General features: G+C 38.4%; 1 protein-coding gene across 2 annotated transcripts in view; it reads left to right on the top strand.

Annotated features, from left to right (window-relative positions):
* cdk2ap2 (cyclin dependent kinase 2 associated protein 2) overlaps window positions 1-22,898 on the top strand; it is a 45,524-nt gene extending 22,626 nt beyond the window's left edge. Inside the window, exons 1-5 of one of the 2 annotated variants that reach the window (XM_042485383.2) lie at window positions 13,825-13,973; window positions 15,124-15,279; window positions 17,846-17,937; window positions 19,577-19,697; window positions 22,185-22,898. In XM_042485383.2, coding sequence (XP_042341317.1) covers window positions 15,225-15,279; window positions 17,846-17,937; window positions 19,577-19,697; window positions 22,185-22,252 — 336 coding nt within the window. In that variant the 5' untranslated portion in view covers window positions 13,825-13,973; window positions 15,124-15,224 and the 3' untranslated portion in view covers window positions 22,253-22,898. Of the gene's footprint in view, window positions 1-13,824; window positions 13,974-15,123; window positions 15,280-17,845; window positions 17,938-19,576; window positions 19,698-22,184 lie in introns of those variants that run through there. The other variant, XM_088075417.1, reaches the window with a different exon arrangement.
* Window positions 22,899-23,136: the final 238 nt, after the last annotated feature.

Here is a 23,136-nt window from a genome sequence, read left to right on the forward strand (position 1 = left end):
TGAGAGGAATTTGTGCATATAAATGTGGAAATGCAGTACTAATATCTGTGGGCCGTGACGCAGCAGCAACATTGCAACAACGCTGCATGTGTGAACACCACAAACATGAAACATGCTGCAGTTCCACAAGGCTAAAGTCATGTACTTCTGTTGCGCGCTGTGTGAAACGGGCTGCTTTCGTTTTAGATGCTGCGTCATAACCATCGTGCTCCTGTGCCACGCCGTGTCACTTTTGCATATTTTGCAGTGAACACACTTATTTGTTTTGCATAAGGTGAAGTGCTCCCAAACTTTTGAAGGTTTCATGCGAAACGTTCTCTCTGCCTCCGCCATGCCTCTTTAAAACACCAGCTTCTCCAGTCTGTATCTGACATAAACAGTCCTGCAACACAGCGAGTGATGTAATAATTTAATTATTATTATTATGTGTTTAATTATTATTAAACACATTTAATAATCGATTATTATCGATTTTATTGATTTATTGTTGCAGTCCTACTTAGATGTGGTGGAGAAATGAGGAAAGTGGCATAAAGTGAAATACATGAATGAAAAAACTCACATTTGTAGTGAAGTACAGTGCTTGAGCAAATGTACTTAGTTTCCACCACTGCAAATACAGCGGCTCGTTTCTTGTATTTCTTCTTCTAGTCTGCCCTACCCCCACCCCTGTGCCATCGTTGTCACCTTTTTCAGCCTGATGAGTTTGCACCCCTGCTAACTTCCAACCTGCACATAGAAGCAGAGAAAAATCATCTTGCAGCAGCACATGCAAGCCTCCTCCAACTACAACACCATGACTATTGAGGTTCCAAAGCCTGATGTGTACGACAAGATCAATGAAATGAAGTGAGCATAGCTCTCCGTGGTGATAAAGCGGACATCTGCAGGCACACATCTTGTGAGTCATACATGCATACTGTGAACACTGGCATAGTGTTTGTGTGGGAGGCAAACATCACAAGCTTGTACTGTAGGTTATTGTAATTAACCCCTTCACTTGTCATCCACAGTGGAAAGTAGATGGTCTTGATAATTCAAGCTGAATGTCTCCTTGAGAAAAGTATTTTGTTGATGCTGTTCTTGCAGCATGAGGTATAAAGTGGACCATGTCAAAGTAATTGTTTTAGGGCTGCACCTAACGATGATTTTTTTTATCGATTAATCTATCGATTGTTTTTCGCTTAATTGCTTAATCTATAGATTTTTTTTATTGATCTAACTATTTTTTTGTTACTTGATAAATATAACAACGAATATATCGAAAATGACATTTTAAAACTTTTATATAACATTTATATTTCAAACTTTTTTCAAATCCTGACAGAGTATACACTGCAGGGCATTTTTCCCCAACAAAAAATAGCCCAGTCTTCACTGGTGGTATGACTGAGGTTGTAATGTATGTTATTGTTGTATTATTTTGTTGTAGAATGGCTGTGTTGGATGTGTGTGTGTGAGTGTGTGTGTGTGTGTGTGTGTGTGTGTTGCTACTTTGTGTGCCTGCGTGTGTAATGATTAAGGTGCGTCATTGCTCAGAGCTGATTGGTGGCTCGAGCTCCCGCTTCGACAGGTGATAGGCTGTGATGGAGGTCTTCCCTTATTTAAGGAGCACGATGACATCGCTGCAGCGCAGGGGGAACCCCATCTCTCCCCTCTCCCAACAGGTCACACCACGCTTCCCTTTGTTTGAGAGTTTGTGTTTATTTGGGTTTATTTTGGGTAATGTAAGGGTTAAACTTCAGTTTAGTTAACTTCCTGTTCTGGTTCTGTTAAGTTTTTTTAGGGCTTACATGGATGGCATGACCCCATTAACTAGAACGGTGCCATGTACAAAGAGGCTATTAGAGAAGGTAAATAAGAACCTCAAGTGGGCCAGCATGAAAATCAAGCCAAGTAAGTCTCGAAGTCTCATTATGTAGAGGGAAATTAAATGATAGGAAATTTATCGTAGATGCTGAGGAAATTCCAACAGTCAGGGAAAAGTCAGTGAAAAGCCTTGGTAGGTGGCACAATGTGGACTGATGTGCTAGGGAAGGTAGCATCAGCACAGTCACTACCTGGAGTCTGTATAAATGGACCCTTGGGTCTGTCTACAGCGGATCTCCGTTTAACCCTCCACAAAGAGGAGGTTGAGACAGAAAACAAGAGGCTCGAGGTGCAGGCCATGCATCTCTTTCCAGGAGCTCTTGAGTTTGAAGAGGAACCCCTACTGTCTCCACCCCTGTGTCTCTTAATCAAAGTACTGTCACGACTTCTGGGTTTGAGTTAAGGAAACATATCAATTTAGTTCCTCCGTTTCATGAATCTGATGTTGATTCCTATTTTAGAGCTTTCGAGCGCTTAGGAAGTGTGCGCAAGTTTGCCGGGTGAGCAGAGTCTTGACTACGAAACATTAAAGAAAACTGTGCTGCAAGTGTATGAACTTGTCCCTAAAGCCTATAGGCAAAAATCTGGGAATGGTGATAAAACTGCCAATCAAAGTTATGTTTTAGTTTGCACGTAAAAAGAGTATGCTATTTGATAAGTGGTGCCAGGTGTGTAATGCTGAATCCTTTGAGGATGTGAGAGAATTAATATTACAGGAGGAGTTTAAGATATGTCTGCCAGAGCGAATCATCGCCTATTTAAATTAACAAAAAGTTTCCTTATTCTTCAACACCTAGTGGTCAAACTACTACACCTGAGCGCAAAATCAGGTCACCGAAACCTGTGCGTAAAAGCCCACCTCCAGCAACATTGGTATTAAACATGTGTAAACCTGCTAAATGGCTGTATTCCCACTGCCACTGAACTTACCGCTGGAGAGCGAGTCGGCCTTTCTGTCAGCTGGCATGTGTCTATGCGTGTGTGTGTGTGTGTGTGTGTGTGTGTGTGTGTGTGCGAGTGCACGCTTGCTCATGTTGTCTTGTTGATGTTTCCATGTGACGTCTCGGACAGGCAGGAGAACAGGTAAACGGTAGACAGCAGGCGGAACAAAAGTCTTTGAAAACTTTTCAGTGGTTTCTTCTCTTTATTTATCTCTTACTTGTTAAGTCCCCTTTCAAACTTGGTGCAGATGTATCTGGATCAGTGTTTTAGCGCCAGAGGCAATAAAAACCTGTATCTACTGCAGAGGCATTTGACCCAGGTGGGAATGCCAATTCCACATTCCCATTGCATTAAAAAGCCAGATGTTAGCAGTCGATAGCAGGGTTTTTGTGCGGTGGGAATGAGGCTATAGATGGACATCAAAACAATTAGTTTTTGACACATGCCTAAATAAATGATGAGCAGATATATACAGACACACCAGTAACTTCCCAAGCAAGCACAAAAATATTTCACAATATGTGGCTGTGACTCTGCATCCAAAAAATGTGGCTAGAGTTTGGAGATGTTGGGGCACCCAGTAGCTCAGTTGGTAGAGGGGGCATCACATGTAAATCCTTGCTGTAGTGGCCGTGGGTTTGATTTCCGAATTGGCCCTCTCTCTCTCCCCCCCTTTGATGCTTCAACTGTCCTTGTCCATTAAAGGCTAAAAGCCCGAAAACATCATATTTAAAAAAAAAAAAAAAAGTTGTTTAAATGCATCTTAGATGAAGCTGATGTGGACAACAACGACAAAATCATGAGTTTGGCTGCTGAGTAATTAGTAGAGTCATGTAATTACTTTTTCAATGGGCAATTGAATGCAATTAACTTGTCCAACCTTGGTGACAGAAAAAAAAAGTGGGAGGGAGGGTGGTTTTACCATTCTCCTTTTTATATGTTGGTCAAAGATACATAAAGAAAAAATCATGACTGTAGAATCAGTCAATCTTGTTGGAAAATCTAGTAATAAAATGATTTTTCAAACTCTGTGTAAGCAAAACACAGGCATGCGATGACATACAACGAAACAGACCTGGGCACATTAATTACAACTTTGCAAGTGCCAAGGAAAATGGCAACCTGTGAGTCACAATAGCATAGTAATTGTTTTCTTGAAGCGTTGGTCCATTATGACAAGATGTGTCCAAATGTGGTCCTGCTCCACTGAGGGGAAAAATGTCAATAAAGGACTGGTAGTCATAAGTGCAGACCTGCTTTCTCTTGCTGGCAACAGATCGCCTCAGTCACTTTCAGCCAATGCTGAATTTTTTTTTTTTGTGAATTTATTGAACAAAAGTACCTGCTGTCCATGTTTTCAGCACAGCAAGAGAAATCATTAAAGCATGTTTGCCATAAGAGCAGGCTGTTAAGGTAATATTTCTGAGGGCCAATTATGGACATAAGTGGTTTTCTAGTCATGAAATTTTGACACTCACAGCCTGAAGCTGTAAAAAATGATGGATTTGAGGTAACCCAATGTGTGTTATTTTAGTTCCTGCTGAGAACCAACTTTTTGGGTTCTGAACCAATTTATTTTTTGTCAAAATGCTCCGAGGTTTGAAATTAGGTGCAGGAGTGGAAACAGAACCGCTTCCATGTTGTGGAAAAAAGGTCCAGTATTTATAATCATCAATTAAACTAATTAAACATACCACTACATAAGATCAATGCTCACTCAGTCAGTAATTTTCCTTTCACCTTAATTTTCCAGGTCCCCAGCACTAGCCACGCCCACCTCATCAAGACACCTCAGTTCACCTGTTACTTATTACTCTCAGTCAAATTATATCCCAGCCTCAAAATTGCTCATTGCCAGATGGTTCTTCGTTACTCATGCTAGACTCTCCAGCACCTTATTCTGGACTGATTTCCAGTTGTCGCCCCTGCCTTCCTCTATCCTGCCTGCTTCGTCTGATTCCTGGTAACCATGCTTTCTGTCCCCGTAAGTGATTGCTTTGTTGTCTGGAGGTATGGAGCTTGAACAGTAGGGCTGCAACAACAAATTGATGAAATCAATTATAATCGATTAACAAATGTGTTGGCAACGAATGAAATTGTCATGAGACTGTTTACGTCAGTGTTTTGAAGAGGCATGGCAGAGGCAGAGAAAACGATTCGTATGAAAACTTCAGAAGTTTGGGAGTACCTTTCGTTATGCAAAACAAGGAAGTGTGTTAGCTGCAAAATATGCAGAAGTGACACACTGGCATGACAGTTATGGCGCAGCATCTAAAATGAAAGCGAAAGTTGCGAAAAAAAGAAAATGTTATGCTCAGTTTTAACGTAAGGACACGTAATGGTATGTTGTAAAAGCTGTCAATATTTAGTTTATGAATTGTTTATATTAGATTTGTAGTTATTTATTATTTATAATTTGAAATTATTTTGACAGTTCATTGGGAGAAAAATGCTTATTTTATTATTGTTTCTATTTATTTTTTTTAAAATAAGATTAACTCATTGAGTGCCATTGACGTATATATATGTCAAAGTGTGTTTTCGGCGGCTGGCACAAGGGGGCGCTCTCATGCTCCCTGTGTGTAATTTTGGGGCTGCTGGGACTCGTAGTTGTAGTACAAAAGATGGTAGATCAAAACATGAAGTGGAGTAGCCAGGATCAAAGAGCAGAGGGATCTCTACGGAGGTGATTCGAAACTACAGCAACGAAGCTACATCAATTCATAAAATGCCCCCCAAAAAACGCAGAGGGTCAAGTGGCCAGTTTCGCCAGCGGACGCTGGTGGAAACTCTCATGGATCTCGCTGTTTTGCTTGACAGACTCCCTTTCACAAAAATGTATTTTTCTCAGCTTTCCAGAAAAAAATGGTCTTTTTGAAGAACTAAGCCTCTGTTCAACTTCAGATAAATGAAGAATGGAACAAGGTGCAAACAAACCTTTTTTTCCATGACAAAAAAAGAGAGTTTCTTCTTTCATTTGAGCTTTTCTGAGTCTTTGTACAAAATATTCAGTGGGTCTTGAAACATGACTCAAAATGGCCAGAAAAGCTGGCACAAGTCACTTCCCATTATATGATAGGGCTGGCACTCAATGATTTAATCGAAAAAATAATAGACCAATTAATTGTTTATCAAAGAAAATCATTAGTTGCAGCCCTATTGAACAGTGACAGTAAGTTTTTAGATTCAGATTTATTAGTCATTTTTCTAAACAAATTTAAAAAAAATGAAATTACAATTTGTCCTTGATCCTGTTACATCTTTGGAGTTAAAGGATGAGTTGATTAAAATCAGCAGCTACTATGAAAAATTTCATCCAGTTGCTTGGGCATGTTGCTGCTGATGTTATTATACAATTCCTGCAGTGCATTTTTTAAATTTGTATCGGTGTCTTGTGTCCTGTTGGCTCTGAATAAGGTCTGCCCATCAGTGCAATAGCTTGGTCCGGGATATTAGGGGTTAACCATGTCTCTGTGAAGATGTGTGCAGAGCAGTCACTGATCTCCCATTGCTGAGTGAGCCTCAATCACATCTTGCCCACTTTTTTCTCCTGTGACTGGACATTAGCAAGAAGAGGGCTTGTGGAAGAACAGCGCTCCGTTCAAGTCGGGTCAGCCTTGACCTGAATGAAGGCCTGCCTGTGTATATTACAGTAAATAGACAAGCTGTGTGTTAAATTAATTGAAAAAGAGGAAAAAATACCCTTTCTTTTTCAAAATTATGCTTTAGTAATGCATTCATTTGTGTGAAATGATAAATTATATGGTTAATTTTCTGCAAAACTATTTTTCTGTATTGGCATCTTTCGAACTACAGTCGAATACTGATAAGTCTGCTGTTACTTGATCACTATGGGGATTAACCAAAGGGGGAGCAACAGATGAAGGCAGGTTTTTTCACATAATTTTGCAAATGCTTCCTTCCTCCTGCTGTGTAGCATCCTTAAATAAGAGCACATCTCTCATGCTTTACTTGGTCTCATTTTTCTTAACAATCATGTCTCCTAGAGATGTATTGTCAGTCGGATTCTTATAACCACTGAAATGTGAAACAGTTTACTATATAAATGTAATATCTAGAAAACAAGTTTCCACTGCTCAACCCTTTGGTTGAGCACATTTTGCTACTCAACCTGATTGAGCTATCTCTACTTTTTGCTAAAAGAAAATGAATGAAAGAAGATGTCGCTGCGACTTTAAATAGTCTGCCTTTTCAGTTCATCTCCTATACAAAGTTAGTAAAAGAAAAATCAATAGTATGCATATATATATATATATATATATATATATTTTTTTTTTTTCTTAAGATATTTTAGGGCTTTCATTGCCATTATTTTATAGGACAGACATAGCGTGAAAGGGGGATAGAGAAAGGGGATGACATGCGGTAAAGGGCCGAGGCCGGACTCGAATCTGCGGTTGCTGCGGAGAAGACATAACCTCTGCACAGGGGACACCGCTCCACCAACTGAGCTACCAGGCACCCTGGTACACGTATTTTTTTGACATGTCATAGTTTCAGGTCTTACTGAAGAGACTGATGTAGCCTTAACAAAAAATATAAATCTAATCAAATAGATTTTTTTTAAAAAACCTCTGCTAAAGCGTTGAATTGGCCTTTAATGATAAAGGTAATGACGCTAGGATAATAAATAATTATTTTTATGAAATAAAAAAGGATGAATATTCACTGTTGTTGATATTTTTAATATTATTACCTTATATATTTGATGAAAAAATATATCAGTATGATTTTTTTCACCGGTGTACACGTGGAAATAATGGTAGTACTGGCAATACTAACTCACAGATTGATTTTTAATGCTTTACTAATATTTTACAAGCATTATAACAGTACATGATTTGTGATTTTGATTTTTTTTCTTCCTGTTTTACCATTACCACGGAGGGACATCTCAACCATTTGGTAGAGGACAATATTTTATTAAAAAAATTTCCAGAGCTCTTTTCTTCGTGAGGACTTTGAACATTGTGATAAATGTCTTATTCCTCTCCTTTGTTGCAGAGAAAAATACCTTTTACACCAAGAATATATATATATGTTTCCCCTTTCTGTCTGTCACAGCTCTGCAGTGACATACTTTTCAATCATTTCCTGTTCAAGTGCAGTTAGGTCAGGTCCAGGCTCCAGTTGTGACAAATTATATCACCTTGCTGCCCTGCCATTAATACAGACTGTCATTACTGACTAAAAGGTGTTACTGCTCAAGCAGGCAGATGATGTTCCACTCACTGAGCCATTACTCAAGTGCTGAATGAGTGAGATGAAAAAGAGTCTGCCTATACCTTTTAAGTATCAGATTTTTCTGATGGGTTAGAATATTTAATAAAATTGTTATAAGATAAATTTTGACAATAGTGCTTTTGTAGTAAGGATACCTAATTTGAGCACCAGATAGCATCATAAACAGTTAAAGAACATGCACTGGGCACTGACTAGAACTGTAAAGTGGTTCAAGTCAAATCATCAAATAGACGTATACCAGTACTCTGCCCTTTTGTTGTCCTCAGACCAGAAAACTTTGTCAGACTTTGTAATGTTTCTCCAGCCTGAAAAATGATTTAATTCAGTTGACCTTCTTCTGCTGAAACCAGATTGTGCTGCTTCCAGCCTGGCGCAAGTGTTTAAACCTTTGAACCTTGAGCTAAATGATGCAATTTTTTAAAAAAAAAAAACTTAAACTTAAAAAAACTTTCTAAAACATGGGGGAAAAGGCAACAAGTAACCTTGTAATAAGTATTTCACAAATTGCAGGAAATAAGTAGATTTAGACAACCAAAGCAAAATATCTAGGGGAAAATGAAAAAGAAAACTATATTTCATTATTGTCTTTATAACATTTTTAAAAATTGTTACAAAATTATTATAGTTTTTTAAGCACTTTTCCAGGTCATTTCTGTTTTAATTAGTTTTTTAACACTAATTTAATTTAATTTAATTAATTGAACTACTTCTACTATTCAAACCACTACTTCTACTACTACCATTACTCCAAAAAAATCTATATTTAGTCACATAGAAACTGAAAAGAGATTTTCCTAGAAATCTGCTGATACTCCTGAACTCCTGAGGACTGTGCATCCTATAGGCCTATCTCCTTGCTGAATGTAGACCTGAAGCTCCTCTCTAAAATACTTGCAACACGATTGGAAGGCTTATTATCTTGTCTTATTAATGACGATCAAACCGGATTCATTAAATGTCGCAATTGATATAATAATATACACAGATTATTAAACACAATCAAACAGCAGTCTCTGAGCAGTCTGGTGCTTCTTCTTGATGCCGAGAAGGCATTTGACCGTTTAGAACTGCTGTATTTGTTTTGTGCATTACAAAAATTTGATTTTAGTGAAAATTTTGTTAACTGGACAACGCTGCTGTACAACAACCCTCCCAGACTTTCGAAAATATCAGCTCAGTGCCCAATGGCTGACTGGGTACACAATAAAACTTCATCCCTTTGGTTTGATATAGAAAGCTCAATGTCCACATACCCCTTAAAAAACTGCTTTTTCTTAAAAAGTCTAGACTTTTAAAGTCAGCTTGTACCAACCTATTACAACCTCCACAGTCAAGGCACGGTATGTTGTTGGAAAACTGGAAGGTAGACCTACAACCATATCCGTTTTTACTCCAATATGCGACAATCCTGACTTCCCACATTGAATAATAGACAATAATTTTCGTTGCTGGGCAAAAAAAGGAATATCTCATCTATATAAATTGCTAGAAGGCTTCATCTTAATGTCTTTTACTCATCTAAGGGGGAAATACAGTTTTCAACAACTGGATTTTTCCAGTACTTACAGGTAAGGGATTTTATTAGGAAGGACACCACAATACTTGAGTGTCAAAATATTTCAAAATGTGTGAGGCAGCTGTTCTTAAAACATAGCAGCTCTATCAGCTCAACATAACACAACAAACACTTCATATTTAAAAGGCATATGAGAAAAAGAACTCAGTGCTAAAATTGCAGTTGACTGTTGGAATGATGCATGGAGAAGTGCAAAGACATTAAGTGTATGTAATAGAGTGAGAGCCATCCAGCTTATGATTTTACACAGAGCCCACATCTCTCCATCCCAGCATCGTAAATATAACCCCAACGCATCCCCACAATGTTCCAAGTGCAAAACAGAAACAGGTAGTCTCGTGCGCTGCCTGTGGTCCTCCAGAAAAATTCAGCAATTCTGGCAGATCATAGAGCTAGAAATTAATATGATCCTGTGTGCCAACACAAATGGTGGTCCTTTGTCATTACTTCTTGGTATATCTAACACTCTTATAACTGACAAACATAAAAGTAAACTTTATAAAATATTAAACTTTTGTGCCAGAAAGTGTATACTTCTGAACTGGATTATAGATAAAGCTCCATCTAAAATACAATGGCAGAGAGTCACACTCGAATATGTCTCACTAGACTATCTAACCTGTAGACTACACTGCAAAGATGATATCTTTCACAAAATACAGGAACCCTTTGTGGTGTATATTGGTTTGAATGTTTCCACTACCCTCAGGCTTTGTATCGTAGATTTGAGAACTTTCTCTTTTTTTTCTCCTTTCTATTATTATTATTATTATTATTATTCGTGTTTTTTTAATTAATATCTTATTTTTTATTCTTATTCTTTATATGTACGTTTCTCACTTATTTATTTATTTATACGTTGTCTACTTATCTTTTCCCCCTTTTTTATTTTTTTATTTAGTTTTTTTCTCTTCTCCACTTCCTTTAAAGACATGCACCCACATATACTTGTACAATGTGAATCCTGTACTTATTACCTGCATAAACTTGAATGTGTAAGTGAGTCAAGTATTTGTACATTGTTGTTTTTCTTTCTTTCTTTCTTTCTTTCTTTCTTTCTTTCTTTATTTATTTATTTATTCATTTATTTTATTTATATAACTGTTAAAAACTCAATAAATATATATATAAAAGAAGAAATCTGCTGATACTACTTGGTTCTTTCTCGTGATTTTGCAAACATTTTCTAACATTTTCAAGGCAAAAATGTTATCTGTGTGTTCAAAAGAACCTCCTATCACTGGTGAATCTTTTATTTTGATACTTGGACCCAAGGTTTGGGCAGAAAAAGGAGGAGTTTGAGAGCTAATATTTCAATAAAATTTGACTGGCTCCTCTGACCTGCTGTCTGCCCCTCATCCCTTCACTCCCACAGGTTGGCCATTAATTACCATGGCAACAGTCAATGGCACACAAACATGTTGGTTTCACAAATCACAAAGACATGTTGGACATGTCTCTCTGTCTCTCTTTGTCTTTCTCTTTCTCTGTCTGTCTCTGTCTCTCTTTGTCTCTGTGTCTGTCTCTCTCTCTGTCGGTCTCTGTCTCTCTCAGTGTCTGTTTCTCTCTTTCTGTCTCTCACTCTTCAGCTACAGAAACCATTAAAATGTCAAAATGTTTATGCCTCTCAAGTACTGTATTAATAGATGTTCTGCTACTTCTTCTACTTCCGCGACTACAACTAATACTACTGCTACTACTATTGCTACTAATACGTCTAGTACTACTCCTCCTGTACTTTTTGATCAACTACTAAATAGTTAATAATAATAGAACAAATAGTTTTTTTTACCTTGCCACCTTCAAAGTGAAATCTCTGAAATGTGAAATATTCTGTCTCTGAGTCATGACTGTTTTCTGGTTTCTAATGGAGACACATTTTTGAAGGCTTTCAAAGCTTTTAAACAGCCTGAACCTATGAATTGAGCAAAATACTGTCTGTAATACATCGAAATTGAGGCGAATGTCTGCTCAAGTATCTGAGCAAAATCCTAAACACTGTATCTTCCAGCTTAAAAGCCACTGCTCGAGCCTATAACTGAGCATGCTTGATTTCTCTGTAATTAATGGTCACGGCAATTACACTGTGTAGGACGGTAGCTTAGAAACAGACAAGTAGCCTTAGTAGTATCAGATCTAAAATTCAGTATTGTATATGTCAGAAACATTTGAAAGGTAAAACAGAAAATGATGAAAACAAATCAGTTTTTGTCTTAAGTCATTTTTTAACAAAATCATGTTAAAGTATTGGTGAATAAAATAACACAAACAAGAGTAGTGAAACATTTGAGAACCAGGCATAAAAGCATTATTACCATGTCTAAAAACATGAGGTGTTGCCTGGAGATGGAAACATTTCAGTGGCAAATATGAAAGAAATCTTTCATTGTAAAGGCCAAGGTACTGGATGATACACAGTCTGTTATTTGGTGCATTTTGGGGACAAAGAAAATGTAGTTCAGTTCCGTACATGTTACTGTCTGGGGTCAGACAAGGAACGTGAGGCTGTACTCCTTTTACTGAGATGTTCCTTCAGCCTGAAAATCTCATTACAAAAAATATTTCATTATGAGACATCTGCATTTGGTGGCAGTCAAAAGCAGCGCTAGTCCTTTCTATCATACACCTGCCACCCTTATTGAAGATATGAAATATAATGATAGCCTAAATGGAAGATGAAGGGAAGCTCACGATCTGGTGGACAAAAGAAAACCTGGCATCATTAAGTTACACAACACCAATTGATTAGTTGCCAGCTAGCAAAAATAAAGTGTGATTCACAGTTAGATCGGGTTGGGACAGTTTTTAAATGTAATTAAAGAAACAAAAGGCTGTCTGTACAATTCTATTGATCCAGCACAGGGTTTTCAGTCCTCAGTGAACACTAAAAAATTATGCACAGCACAGGAGGAAATCGCCTCTTTGGGCCATAAATGCAAGTAAGTGGATACCTGGCATGAAATAAACAAATAGGAGACTTTTCTTTAGACTTTGTTGAGCTCAGTGTTGTCACTGAGTCAGTCAGTGAATGAAAGACAAAGTGTTGTAAAAAAAAAAAAACCCCAGCAGAAACCATAGTAGTTTTCCTTTGTTTATAACAGATTCATTTATTATGTTAACATTTCTTAGGTGCATATACAAATGGAGACTCTTACATGCAACATGTGACTGCAAACAAAAAAAAAAACAATTAAAAAAAAGCTACAATAATATCGTGACAAATTCTAAATAATACAGATGATCTTGCAGACATAGATCAATTTTTAGAGTAACTAAACCCCCAAACCACTTTTTTTCAGTTGAAAATCAATGTGTTTATTGATGTGTTGTTGGTAGATTCAGTCTTGTCATTGTGGGGTTTTTTTTGTGCAGTGTGAAATACTCACACTCAAACCGCTCTGCACACACTACTTTCAATGAGACTTTGTTTTCTACTGGCATCAGTCCTAATCATAAATATCAAATATTCATTAATTTCAGAATCTTAACCCTTTGAATGTCTGTCTTTTTGTCATGATGCCAATTTGTTTTTAGATTTTTTTTAAAAAAAAGATTTTTTTTGTTAAATAAACTACATGCCAAGTACATTTTTTTATTATCACAGCCTGGGATATATCAGTTATTTGCAGTAACATTGATTGTGATAGTGCACTTTGTGGAAATATCATGTATTTTCTCCGTATGCCAATTATGACAAAAATGACATAATCAGGTAGACAATAGCAAAAAAAAAAGAAAAAAAAAAGAATACAACATTGATATTGAACATAGATATTCTAGTAATACAGTGCGTGATTTCTTGCTTTGATGGCTCTGGGATCAAAATTGTTTAAATTGTTTAAATTTGTTTAAATGGGTTTCAATGGCACATTTTTTTGCACTTTACAGTATATATGTAAAAAACACAACGAATCAAAAAACGTTTCCACAGAGTATATTAGACTCATTGTCGGAGCTGAGTTGGAAATACCAAAATTAAGCAAAAATACACAATTTTGCCACAGCCATAAAAGCATAAAAACATATACTGATAACATTTTATAACTTGCCGCTTCCTTGTTAAACGTTAATGCTACATCGTTGAATTTTTTTTTTAAAAGGAAGGAAATCAACTGTCCATGATACCAGCGCGTACCAGCGCCGTTCACTGGCGCTGCATGATCCACAGCCGTCGGTAAGGACGTCATAGGTTATCATCCAATCACATCGCTCTAAAAGTAAAAAACTGTAGTACACTACGTTTCTCTACTGCGCAGACTCACAAACACAGGAAGACACAGGTCGCGCTTCCCCACAGAGGAATTCAAGTCTTCTTAAAAAGGTAATGAAATACCAGCCATTTGGATCTCCTGGAGTCTTTTCAATGGTCACAAGCGTAGATAACCTTTCCATCGTTCTCCGTCTGTGTGTACAATATCAGAGCTCCGTTAGGACTGCTTTCATTCGCCCCACTTCTGTTGTTATGCTAACCGGCGACAGCTAGCTAATCTGGCTAACATTACCAAGTAATAGTTAGCTTGGCACCTTCCTCTGGAGCTAACGTCAGCTTTTGTTTAATTCGCCACCTCTGGCTCTCCTTCGCCCCGGTTCCCTCCGACCGATTTCATTCAGACAATCCTCGTTCCGAAAGGTTTTGGTACACACGGACACACGAAACTGATGAAGTAAAAACCACATGTAACTAACTTAGTTATTAGATATGATGCCTACAAGATGTTTAATTCTGCCCTCATTGAAAGTCGGAGGTGGTTAATGGTTATCCGTGGCTAACATCTGTCTCGTCTTTATAATTGCAAAGATATAATCTTGTCTAATCAAAAAGTCATTGGCTACGGAATAGACTATATCAGGGGGTTGGCCATTGCTGTTAACTCTCAAGCCTCATTTTACTTCACTTCAGTTTTAGTTACTTTACAAATTAAGATTTTCGCATAGAAAATACTAGAATACTTTCTAAACTATAATGTTATGTTACAAATTAATCAACCCATTCATACAAGTACAGTTTACAGGATTAGTAGATTCATCAATTAACCAGTTGACAGAGAATTATTTGGCAACTGCTTTGATAACTATTGGGGAAAAAAATCTATGTTTGGTACTTTTCATACAGTCCATTTTTCTGCTCACGTGTACTTATTTTATTAGAGTAACATAGTCAATGCTAGACTTTTACTTGTAACAGTGTTTTCACAGTGTGGTATTAGTACTTTAACCCAAGCAAAGGAACTGAATACATCCTACACCAATACAAATTGCTAAGGTTTTAGGGAAAATTGAGCCAATGTGTTTGAATGTTACCTACCTCTGAAATGAAACATTCATTGCTTTGGCAACCCCTAGTTTCTATCATTATTCTGAGGATGAATATAAATATGATAGTATCTTCTGTTTTGTTTTTCGCTCTCTGTGTGTGTGTGTGTGTGTGTGTGTGTGTGTGTGTGTGCGTGTGCTTGTTTTCTATGCATCAGCTCTTAGGAGCTCATCACCACCAGTAAAGCTGTATAAGCACCGGGTTGACGGGACCGAAGGAAGTGGCGCGTCGTACGGGGAGCTGCCTGCTGAAATCGCCATGAGTTACAAACCTATTGCTCCTGCGCCATCTGGCTCCAACCACACACCTCCAGGTAATGACACCACACAAAGCTTATCTTGGACATGCAATTACTGGCCAGTTGCATTTTCTGTGTTATAGATAGAAACCATTTCCCTCCATAGCCGTGGGATGTTGTTTTGCTCAGCACTGAAATTACGATTGTTTATTAATAGTAGTCTAGCCAATATTAGATAGCAGGAAACCATAGCAACATTACATAATCATCATCATGCTGTAATAACAGTTAAAGGATAACTTTGGTATTTACAACCTGGGCCCTATTTTCCTGTGTGTCTAAATGACTGATGTGAATGACAATTACCTTCATCAGGTATGTCAGATATACCTGATGAAGGTCTGTTAGACCAAAACATCATTTTATTAGTTCAATAAATATAACAGCAGTAAGTGGGACAGAGTGCTGGAGTTTCTCTCTTTGTTTATAAATACTACATAAGAGAGATAAAAGAGACACACAAGAAAGTAATCCCCTATTAGCCTGATGAACTGTCCCTGCTTCCTGCACATGGGAAGCTAAAGGAGAAACTGTGAAGAAGTTTTGTTTCTTCCTCATATGGAAGAAAGTAAAAGATGCTAATAATTACACAATGATTACTATGTTTATGTTTCATACCACACACCATATGCATTCCTTTAACTTTCACCGGCAAAAAAGAAATTTGGTGATGACGGTAATGGTAATGACTACTGGCAGTGTTAACTGCTTACAGTGGTATTAGTAGAAATTTTTTCTCAGTAACCCTATTTTTGTGTGCGCACTTCTGCACACTTTATGCATGTGACATGTTTTAGTGGTGCATACCGTAAAATGAGGCGCCCCGGAAAGCCACTGTGTAATTCGAACCCTTTGCATATGTGTGTGAAGCTGTTGAGCCCTGAAGAATTGACGCTCTGGGGGCAAGTCACAATGGCGTTGGCGTGGCTTATGAACGCGCATCTCCATTAAAAACAATATATATGTGCAAAAAACATGGCATGTGTCCCAGGTTTGTAGCGTAGCTGCCGGTTTCTGCCCCTAACATCATCCAGCAGGGTTAGATATTACATTTTAAGGCCTGCTTGAAGGTAAATCAGAATCATTTATATACCCTGCATGTCATCAATAGGCCACTGATTAACCAGTTGGCCACAAAGGAAAATAAGCGCAATTTCTGTAAAATAGAAACTATCATCATAAAACTTCACAGTTGAATTCTTTCATTATAGATGAGGATGAAAGGGTGTCAATTTTATAGTTACTTTATATTTCACCAATGCATGAGTAAATGAACCGTTTTAAATACTGTCTGTTAAGGCATTTTTAAATAATCAGTGTTTAAATATGTTATGCAGTTATAAGATGTGTGTTTACATCATCTCAGACAGCCAGGCTTTCATAATTTGTGTCCACGTGTGGTCTCAGGTAGTTCTAAATTTGTTCGCAGAGTTTGAACAAATTCAGGCAAGAAAATATTGATGAATCCCAGATTTCTACTTAGACGTTGCTGGTAGGTGTGGTTTAAGCGCAGAGTTGTACGTACACACGATTGGTAAATAAGACCCATTCTGAGCCTGCCTATGACAAAATAAATACTTTTAATTGTGATACAGTGACAGTGTTCAGTTGCACCATATACTTGCACTGTGGTGTGTAGCGCGACTGCTGCCCTCTCGCTCAATACAGGACCAGTTTCAGAAATTGTCGATCACATGAGTCTCTAACGCCTCCTTCAGACTGTGAGATTTGCAGTCTCATAAGTTCAGTGCAGCTCCACAGGATCTTAATAAACTTGCGTATGGCATAAAGTTGGATGTTTGCAGACTATGTGATAACATCACCTGCTGAATCACAGACTGAGACCAAAGTCCATCAACATCAGTATCCTATAGAATAAAATGTCATCAGTGATCAGTGAGAATCAGTCATCCATCTACGCCGCTGTAGTGATTGAGAGCAAAATGTAAACAAACAAATCGAGCCCTCACTATAGTGGCATTTATATGTGTTGGAGAAAGTCTGAAGAGGAGGAGGAGGAGAGTGTGGAAAAGAAGCCAACTTGGCATGCAAATTTTTCAGCGAAAACTCTTAAGTGAGTATTAGCATCTACTAGCATTTAGCAGTGTGGTGCTGACAAGTGCGTCATTTCATGCTGCATTTCTGTTGTTTGGTTAGTTGATGTAGCTCGTAACAGCAGTCGCACAGTGAGACGGTCATCCCAAATTTCTGACGCAACCAAAGATATCCCCATGTTCCTTTTTTCAGAGACAGCCCAAAATCACACAGTGTATACTAGGCTTTAGATACATACATTGGAAAATAGGGTCCAGGTTGAAAAAGAAGTTATCCTTTAAACTTAACAATGATTCAACCAACAGACTCCGCCTTAACTAAGTTTTCATGGTTTACAAGTGATAAAGCACTCAGAGTTATTGAGTGGAAAAATACTGAACTTGGCTCTAGTGTATCGGGGGCCCTTACAGTGAATTATTACTTAGACCTTGCTGAGAAAAAGTGTTTTAGAACATACGTTTCTTGTCATTATTTTTGTCTTTCAATTTCCAGCTGCTATGTGTTAAATCAGTTTTCCTCTCTCCAGGCTCCTCTGTGCCCTCTCCATCCCTGCCCTCGTCATCCAACTTTAGACCGGCTTTTAGTGACTTCGGCCCACCCTCTATGGGCTTTGTTCAGGTATGTCTGCATACTTTGGCTTTTGATAAGATCAAATGCATACATTCATGCATACATACAAGTGAACCAGGAATCAAACCATAAGCGCTCTTACTGATGTGTGTTTTGAGTGCCGGTGCAGGCCGCAGGGTAGAGCTTGTACTTGATTGAAGGGCTTCGTCAGCCTCTACATAAACTCTCTAAGGCTGCAGCACTATGATACCTGCAAAGTAAATGAATCTATAATGTCAAAAAACTCCATACTTGTTTTACTTGTTTGTGCAAATGTATTCCAAGCCCGGAGCAAGCTGAGCACACTCCAGGCTGTTATTTGAAATGTGATCATTAGTACGATTTGGCTCTAAATTTGAAACTTGAATTGAATTTTGATGTTATGAGGGACTTTTGTACTTGTGTACCCAATAACAAAAGCAAAAAGAAGAGACATTCACCAGTTGAACTGAAGGACAACATTCAGATATGCAACAATATGGAGGAGAGAGTCTGCTGAGAGTTCGTCTCTCTGTATTCATGGAGTACAGTAAATATTGACAGCTCAGGAAAGCTGTAACTGCAAGGCAGCTGCAGGCATGTTATCTACATGGGAGTGTTGAGATAGCAAAGGGCATGCAAATACATTTTTATAACTTTTTAAAAAATTATTTTACATTTTTGTAGGGTTATTGAAACAGTGAAATGGAGAAATTGACTTCATTACAGCTGTGAAAGTATTTTTATGTTGAAGAGCTTAGACAGGAGCAGTTTAGGGTATATCTGGTAGACAACTGAATGTCATCAGTGTTAAAATAATTATTTTAGTCACGTTGCAATTCTGCTTTGTGTAATTTTAATTTATTATTTTAATACCATAGATACCATGTGCTTTCTTCTATTTAACATCATGCTATAAAATATTAGCTAGAGTCTACATTTTCCTTTGTTCTTTGTCTTTACTTGTGATTGGGGTTGGGCGATATGGCTTTAAAATAATATTGCAATATTTTAAGACTATACCGCGATACGTCATTTCTCAATCTGTTTAGATGTCCTTTAAACGGATGTTAACTTCTATTTTTCAAAATTATTGAATGAACTGCAGTTACAATAAAGTAGCGATTCTCATATAACAAAGTTAAATACACTACTTTTGTTTAATATAATATTTCATAAAATACGGTTCCAAGGAAGTTTGATAAAGTACTTTTAGAATGAAATTTTAAGACGTATTATAATAATTAAATAAAGTTTTTGCTGTGGACTTAAAGATTCCAGTCAACAGTTGGATGTTAACGGTAACAGACACTTAAACAGATACAGCGGCACCTTTAACCGTGAGGATTCATTCACTGTGAGCAGGCAACAAACTTACAGCTCTCCAGTTCATATAGTAATAGTGTCTGCAGATCACAGTAGTGCTCCATTGGAGCCGGTGTGGAGCTCTGCAAAAGCCCTGCTTTTTGTTTGTGTCTGTGTGAGAGAGAGAGAGAACTGAAACGCCTGTGGCTTTTTAAAATGACCTGACAATTTATACTCGATGTTTGCGCACGTGGAATGAGCCAAGATACCTCGAGTATATTACATATATCGCCCATCCCTACTTGTAATGTGAATTTCCAGCTGTGACAAGTCTTGATAGATCTTTTTTTTTCTGCTCAAACAGCCCGTCAAAGTGTCTCAAGGGTCCACCTACAGTGAGCTTCTGTCAGTCATTGAGGAGATGAGCCGTGAGATCAGGCCCACATACGCCGGGAGCAAGAGCGCTATGGAGAGGCTAAAGAGAGGTATGTTTCACCTGACATACAATATGGTAGAGTGAGAGTAAGTCTGAGGGTAGGTCTGACACAGGATTTATTTTGTGTAGAATTAGATTGTTATTGTAAAATGTTTTTACTTCACGGTTGTAAAATATGAGTTAGTCATTTTAAACCTGGTGTTGAGTTTGTTGGGTATCAGTTTTCTATTCAGATTTCTGCTGTTGGGGTTTTATGTATTTATTAGAGCGGTTGAACGGGGAATTAGACACGCCTGGGATCTATCTGATCCCAAACAACGTGAAATATTTGGTTCAATAAAAATGCTTAAAGATAACCTTTTTTTCTGCATTTTTCAACCTGTACCCTTTACCAGTGTTTTTGTGTCTAAGTGATTGAAGGGAACAGCATTTTTTTGGTGAAAGTGCTGCAGCTGACAACAGTAAAACAAGCTGCAATATAATCCCTGCTGGCAGTCATGCACCATCCATTGAAAGTGCTTGTTTTGTCAACTGACAGGCTCCGATTGTTAGTCTGAGTGACTGAAAACATTCCAGACAGGATCCCTTCAGAGAAAGACCTTTTTTTGGCTAAAATTCTTTGAAAATTATAGTATTTGAGGGAAACACTGTTAACCTTATTAGTACTTTTAACAGATATATACAAATACTTGTATATATACCGCTGTGGAATATGTGGACAGCAAACAGTGAGGAAGTGAAGCCATTGTCAACACACACAACAGTTAACAGACTGTTACGTTAGAACACAGTTTCCAAGTGCAAGTGCTGTTTCATTGGCAGCTGGACTAGTTTCAGGTTCTTGAAGACATTTCGCCTCTCATTTAAGAAGCTTCTTCAGTTCTAACCAACTGGAGGGGAGTGAAGGCGTTAAAACCTGGTAGGTGTGTGCTACGGGTGTTCATGTAAGTGGGTGATAGGTAGTGTCGTAGGCCTCCTGCTCTGTTCAAAGATGGCCGTTCCAGTTTGACAAAGATGGCTTTGCCTCTTTCAAACCATCTGTCTTCTCTGGCTAGGATGTTTACATCACTGTCCTCGAAGGAATGTCCTTTCTCCTTCAGATGAAAGTGGACAGCAAAGTATTGACCTGAGGAATTGGCTCTCCTGTGATGTGCCATTCGCTTATGGAGGGGTTGTTTAGTTTCCCCTATGTACAAGTTTGCAATCCTGCCTGCACTGCACTGCATAAACCAAATTACTCTACTCATTTCTGGCTGTTTTGTCCTTGGGGTGGACAAGCTTCTGTCTCAGTGTGTTGCTGTGTTTGAAGTGAACCTGGATGTGGTGTTTATTGGAGATCATCCTGAGTTTCTCAGGACAATGTTGTTCAGTAATTCCCTCGCTTCCTCTCTGCGTGCTCTGGATCTTTTAGAGTTTTTGATCAAAGTCCAGTTGGGGTAGCCACAGGTTTTGAGTGCTCCGCTGATGTGCTTCTGTTCCTTCACCTTTCCGTCTGTTTTTGATGGCACAGTCTCAGCTTGATGGTTTTGGGTTCTGATAACCCACAACCTGTGCTCCAGCAGGTGGTGAGTCAAACAGCAAGTACAGGTCTGTGTGAGTGGGTGTTCTGTACACTTAGATGTTAGGCCTCTATCCTCTACAGTATGCACTGCACAGTCCAAACAGGGCAGACTGTCTCCTCTGACATCTTCCCGCATGAACTTGATGTTTTTGTCAACCGCAGTGAAGATGTCAGAGGAGATAGTTTGCCCTTTTTGGCCAGAGAAGACAGACGGATTGAAAGAGGCAAAGCCATCTTTGTCAAACTGGAACGACCATCTTTGAACAGAGCAGGAGGCCTACGACACTACCTATCACCCACTTATAATGCGGTCCTGAGTTCCCTTCCCAGAAGGATCAACACCCATTCACACTTGGACTCATCTACCCCAACGACTCACAGATCCGGTTTGGGTCCGGTTCGCTTTGGGACGCACATGTGGCCTTGATGACTCCGTAGCACACACCTACACAGGGTTTAACACCTGCACTCCCTTCCAGTTGGTAAGAACTGAAGAAGCTTCAGCAGTTGCCGATGAAACAGCACTTATCGATACCAAGACCTGGATGACTCAGAATCCTCATCAACACGTTAGAACGCAGTTCACAGTTTCTGGCGCAATGAGGAGGTGATTATTGTGCTGCTCCTTTTTTGCTGCATTTTTCAAATTCTAATGGATAGTAACGCAGATATGAAGCATTAAGAGACGGGCGTGAATGAAATAGAACCTCATGCATTAGAAAGCTCGGTTACAGCAGTGGCGTTAATTTAACAGGCAGACAGACGGCTCAGCCCAATGTTCCCTCTACCTGACCTGCAGTTTTCTTGGTTAGGGGCAGCCCTTTTGTTATCTAATAATTGCTGACTTGGACACATTAGCATTTTTTTAGATGAGGTAGACTCGGAAATTGCTGCCAATCATTTCAGCAGTTTATCTTATTAATGTCAAACTGTTGATTTGAATGCCTCCCTGCTCTCTGTGTCTATCTTGTCCAGGTATAATCCATGCCCGCGCACTGGTCAGGGAGTGTCTTGCAGAGACGGAGAGAAGCGCCCGCACATAACCTTTTCAACAGCTCCCTTCACTCCTCACTCTTTCCTTGTAGAAGCCTGTCCTCATCAACCATGGTCTGTTTTACAACCTTTTTTCCCCTTCCTCTCCCACCTTTCCTTCACTGCTTTTTATAGGTGCATTTTGTCCTTCTTGTCTCCACTGCTCCCTGCATTCTACCACACCAATTTTGTTAATCACAAACTTTCTGTGGACTCCGGGGTGTATGCAAAATGCATTTTTGTATCACTTTTCAAACAAGAGTGTGGGGAATTTCAGCCAGTTTTTAAATTAAGCTGTGGTTTAAAACCGTAGTAAAATAGACAGGAATGTTAAAAGTATTATTTGTTTAATAATGGAAATTGACCAAGAAAGTTGGGTTTTTTTAGTGATGAAATGTTCCCGCTGCTAAAGTTTCTATTCTGAACATAACTCTGCAACCACTGATTTTTTTTTAATCTTAGCATCTTGAATATACCCCATTTCTACCCACCCTTACTCTGTTTATCATATTTTGTAGTGCAAACACTCACTAGATGTTTCTCAATCCCAACAACGCTGTACATCTCAAGTCAGTTTGTTAGTATGAAAATTTTGTAAACCAGATTTTTGCAGTTCTGTATGTATATCTTAATTAAATAAAAGGAAAAAACCTTGAATGCCTGTTTTTTTTTTTTCTTTTTTGTGAAACACGATCCATAGGTTGTTTTTGAAATTGGAATTATTTTTATGAAACTGTGGCTGTCTGTTCTTCCCCCCTATACTTATGAACACATTGGGCCTCATGCAGCAACATTCTTAAAATTCTCATATATTTTCAATTTTCTGGTCAAGAAAATATGAGAGAAGTCAACTCCAGATTCATCTCATACTATACTATGTCTTTTTTGTGACCTA

This window comes from Plectropomus leopardus, chromosome 3 (assembly GCF_026936395.1).
Source record: "Plectropomus leopardus strain MGB_pleo_1.0 chromosome 3, ASM2693639v1, whole genome shotgun sequence".
Lineage (NCBI taxonomy): Eukaryota > Metazoa > Chordata > Actinopteri > Perciformes > Serranidae > Plectropomus > Plectropomus leopardus.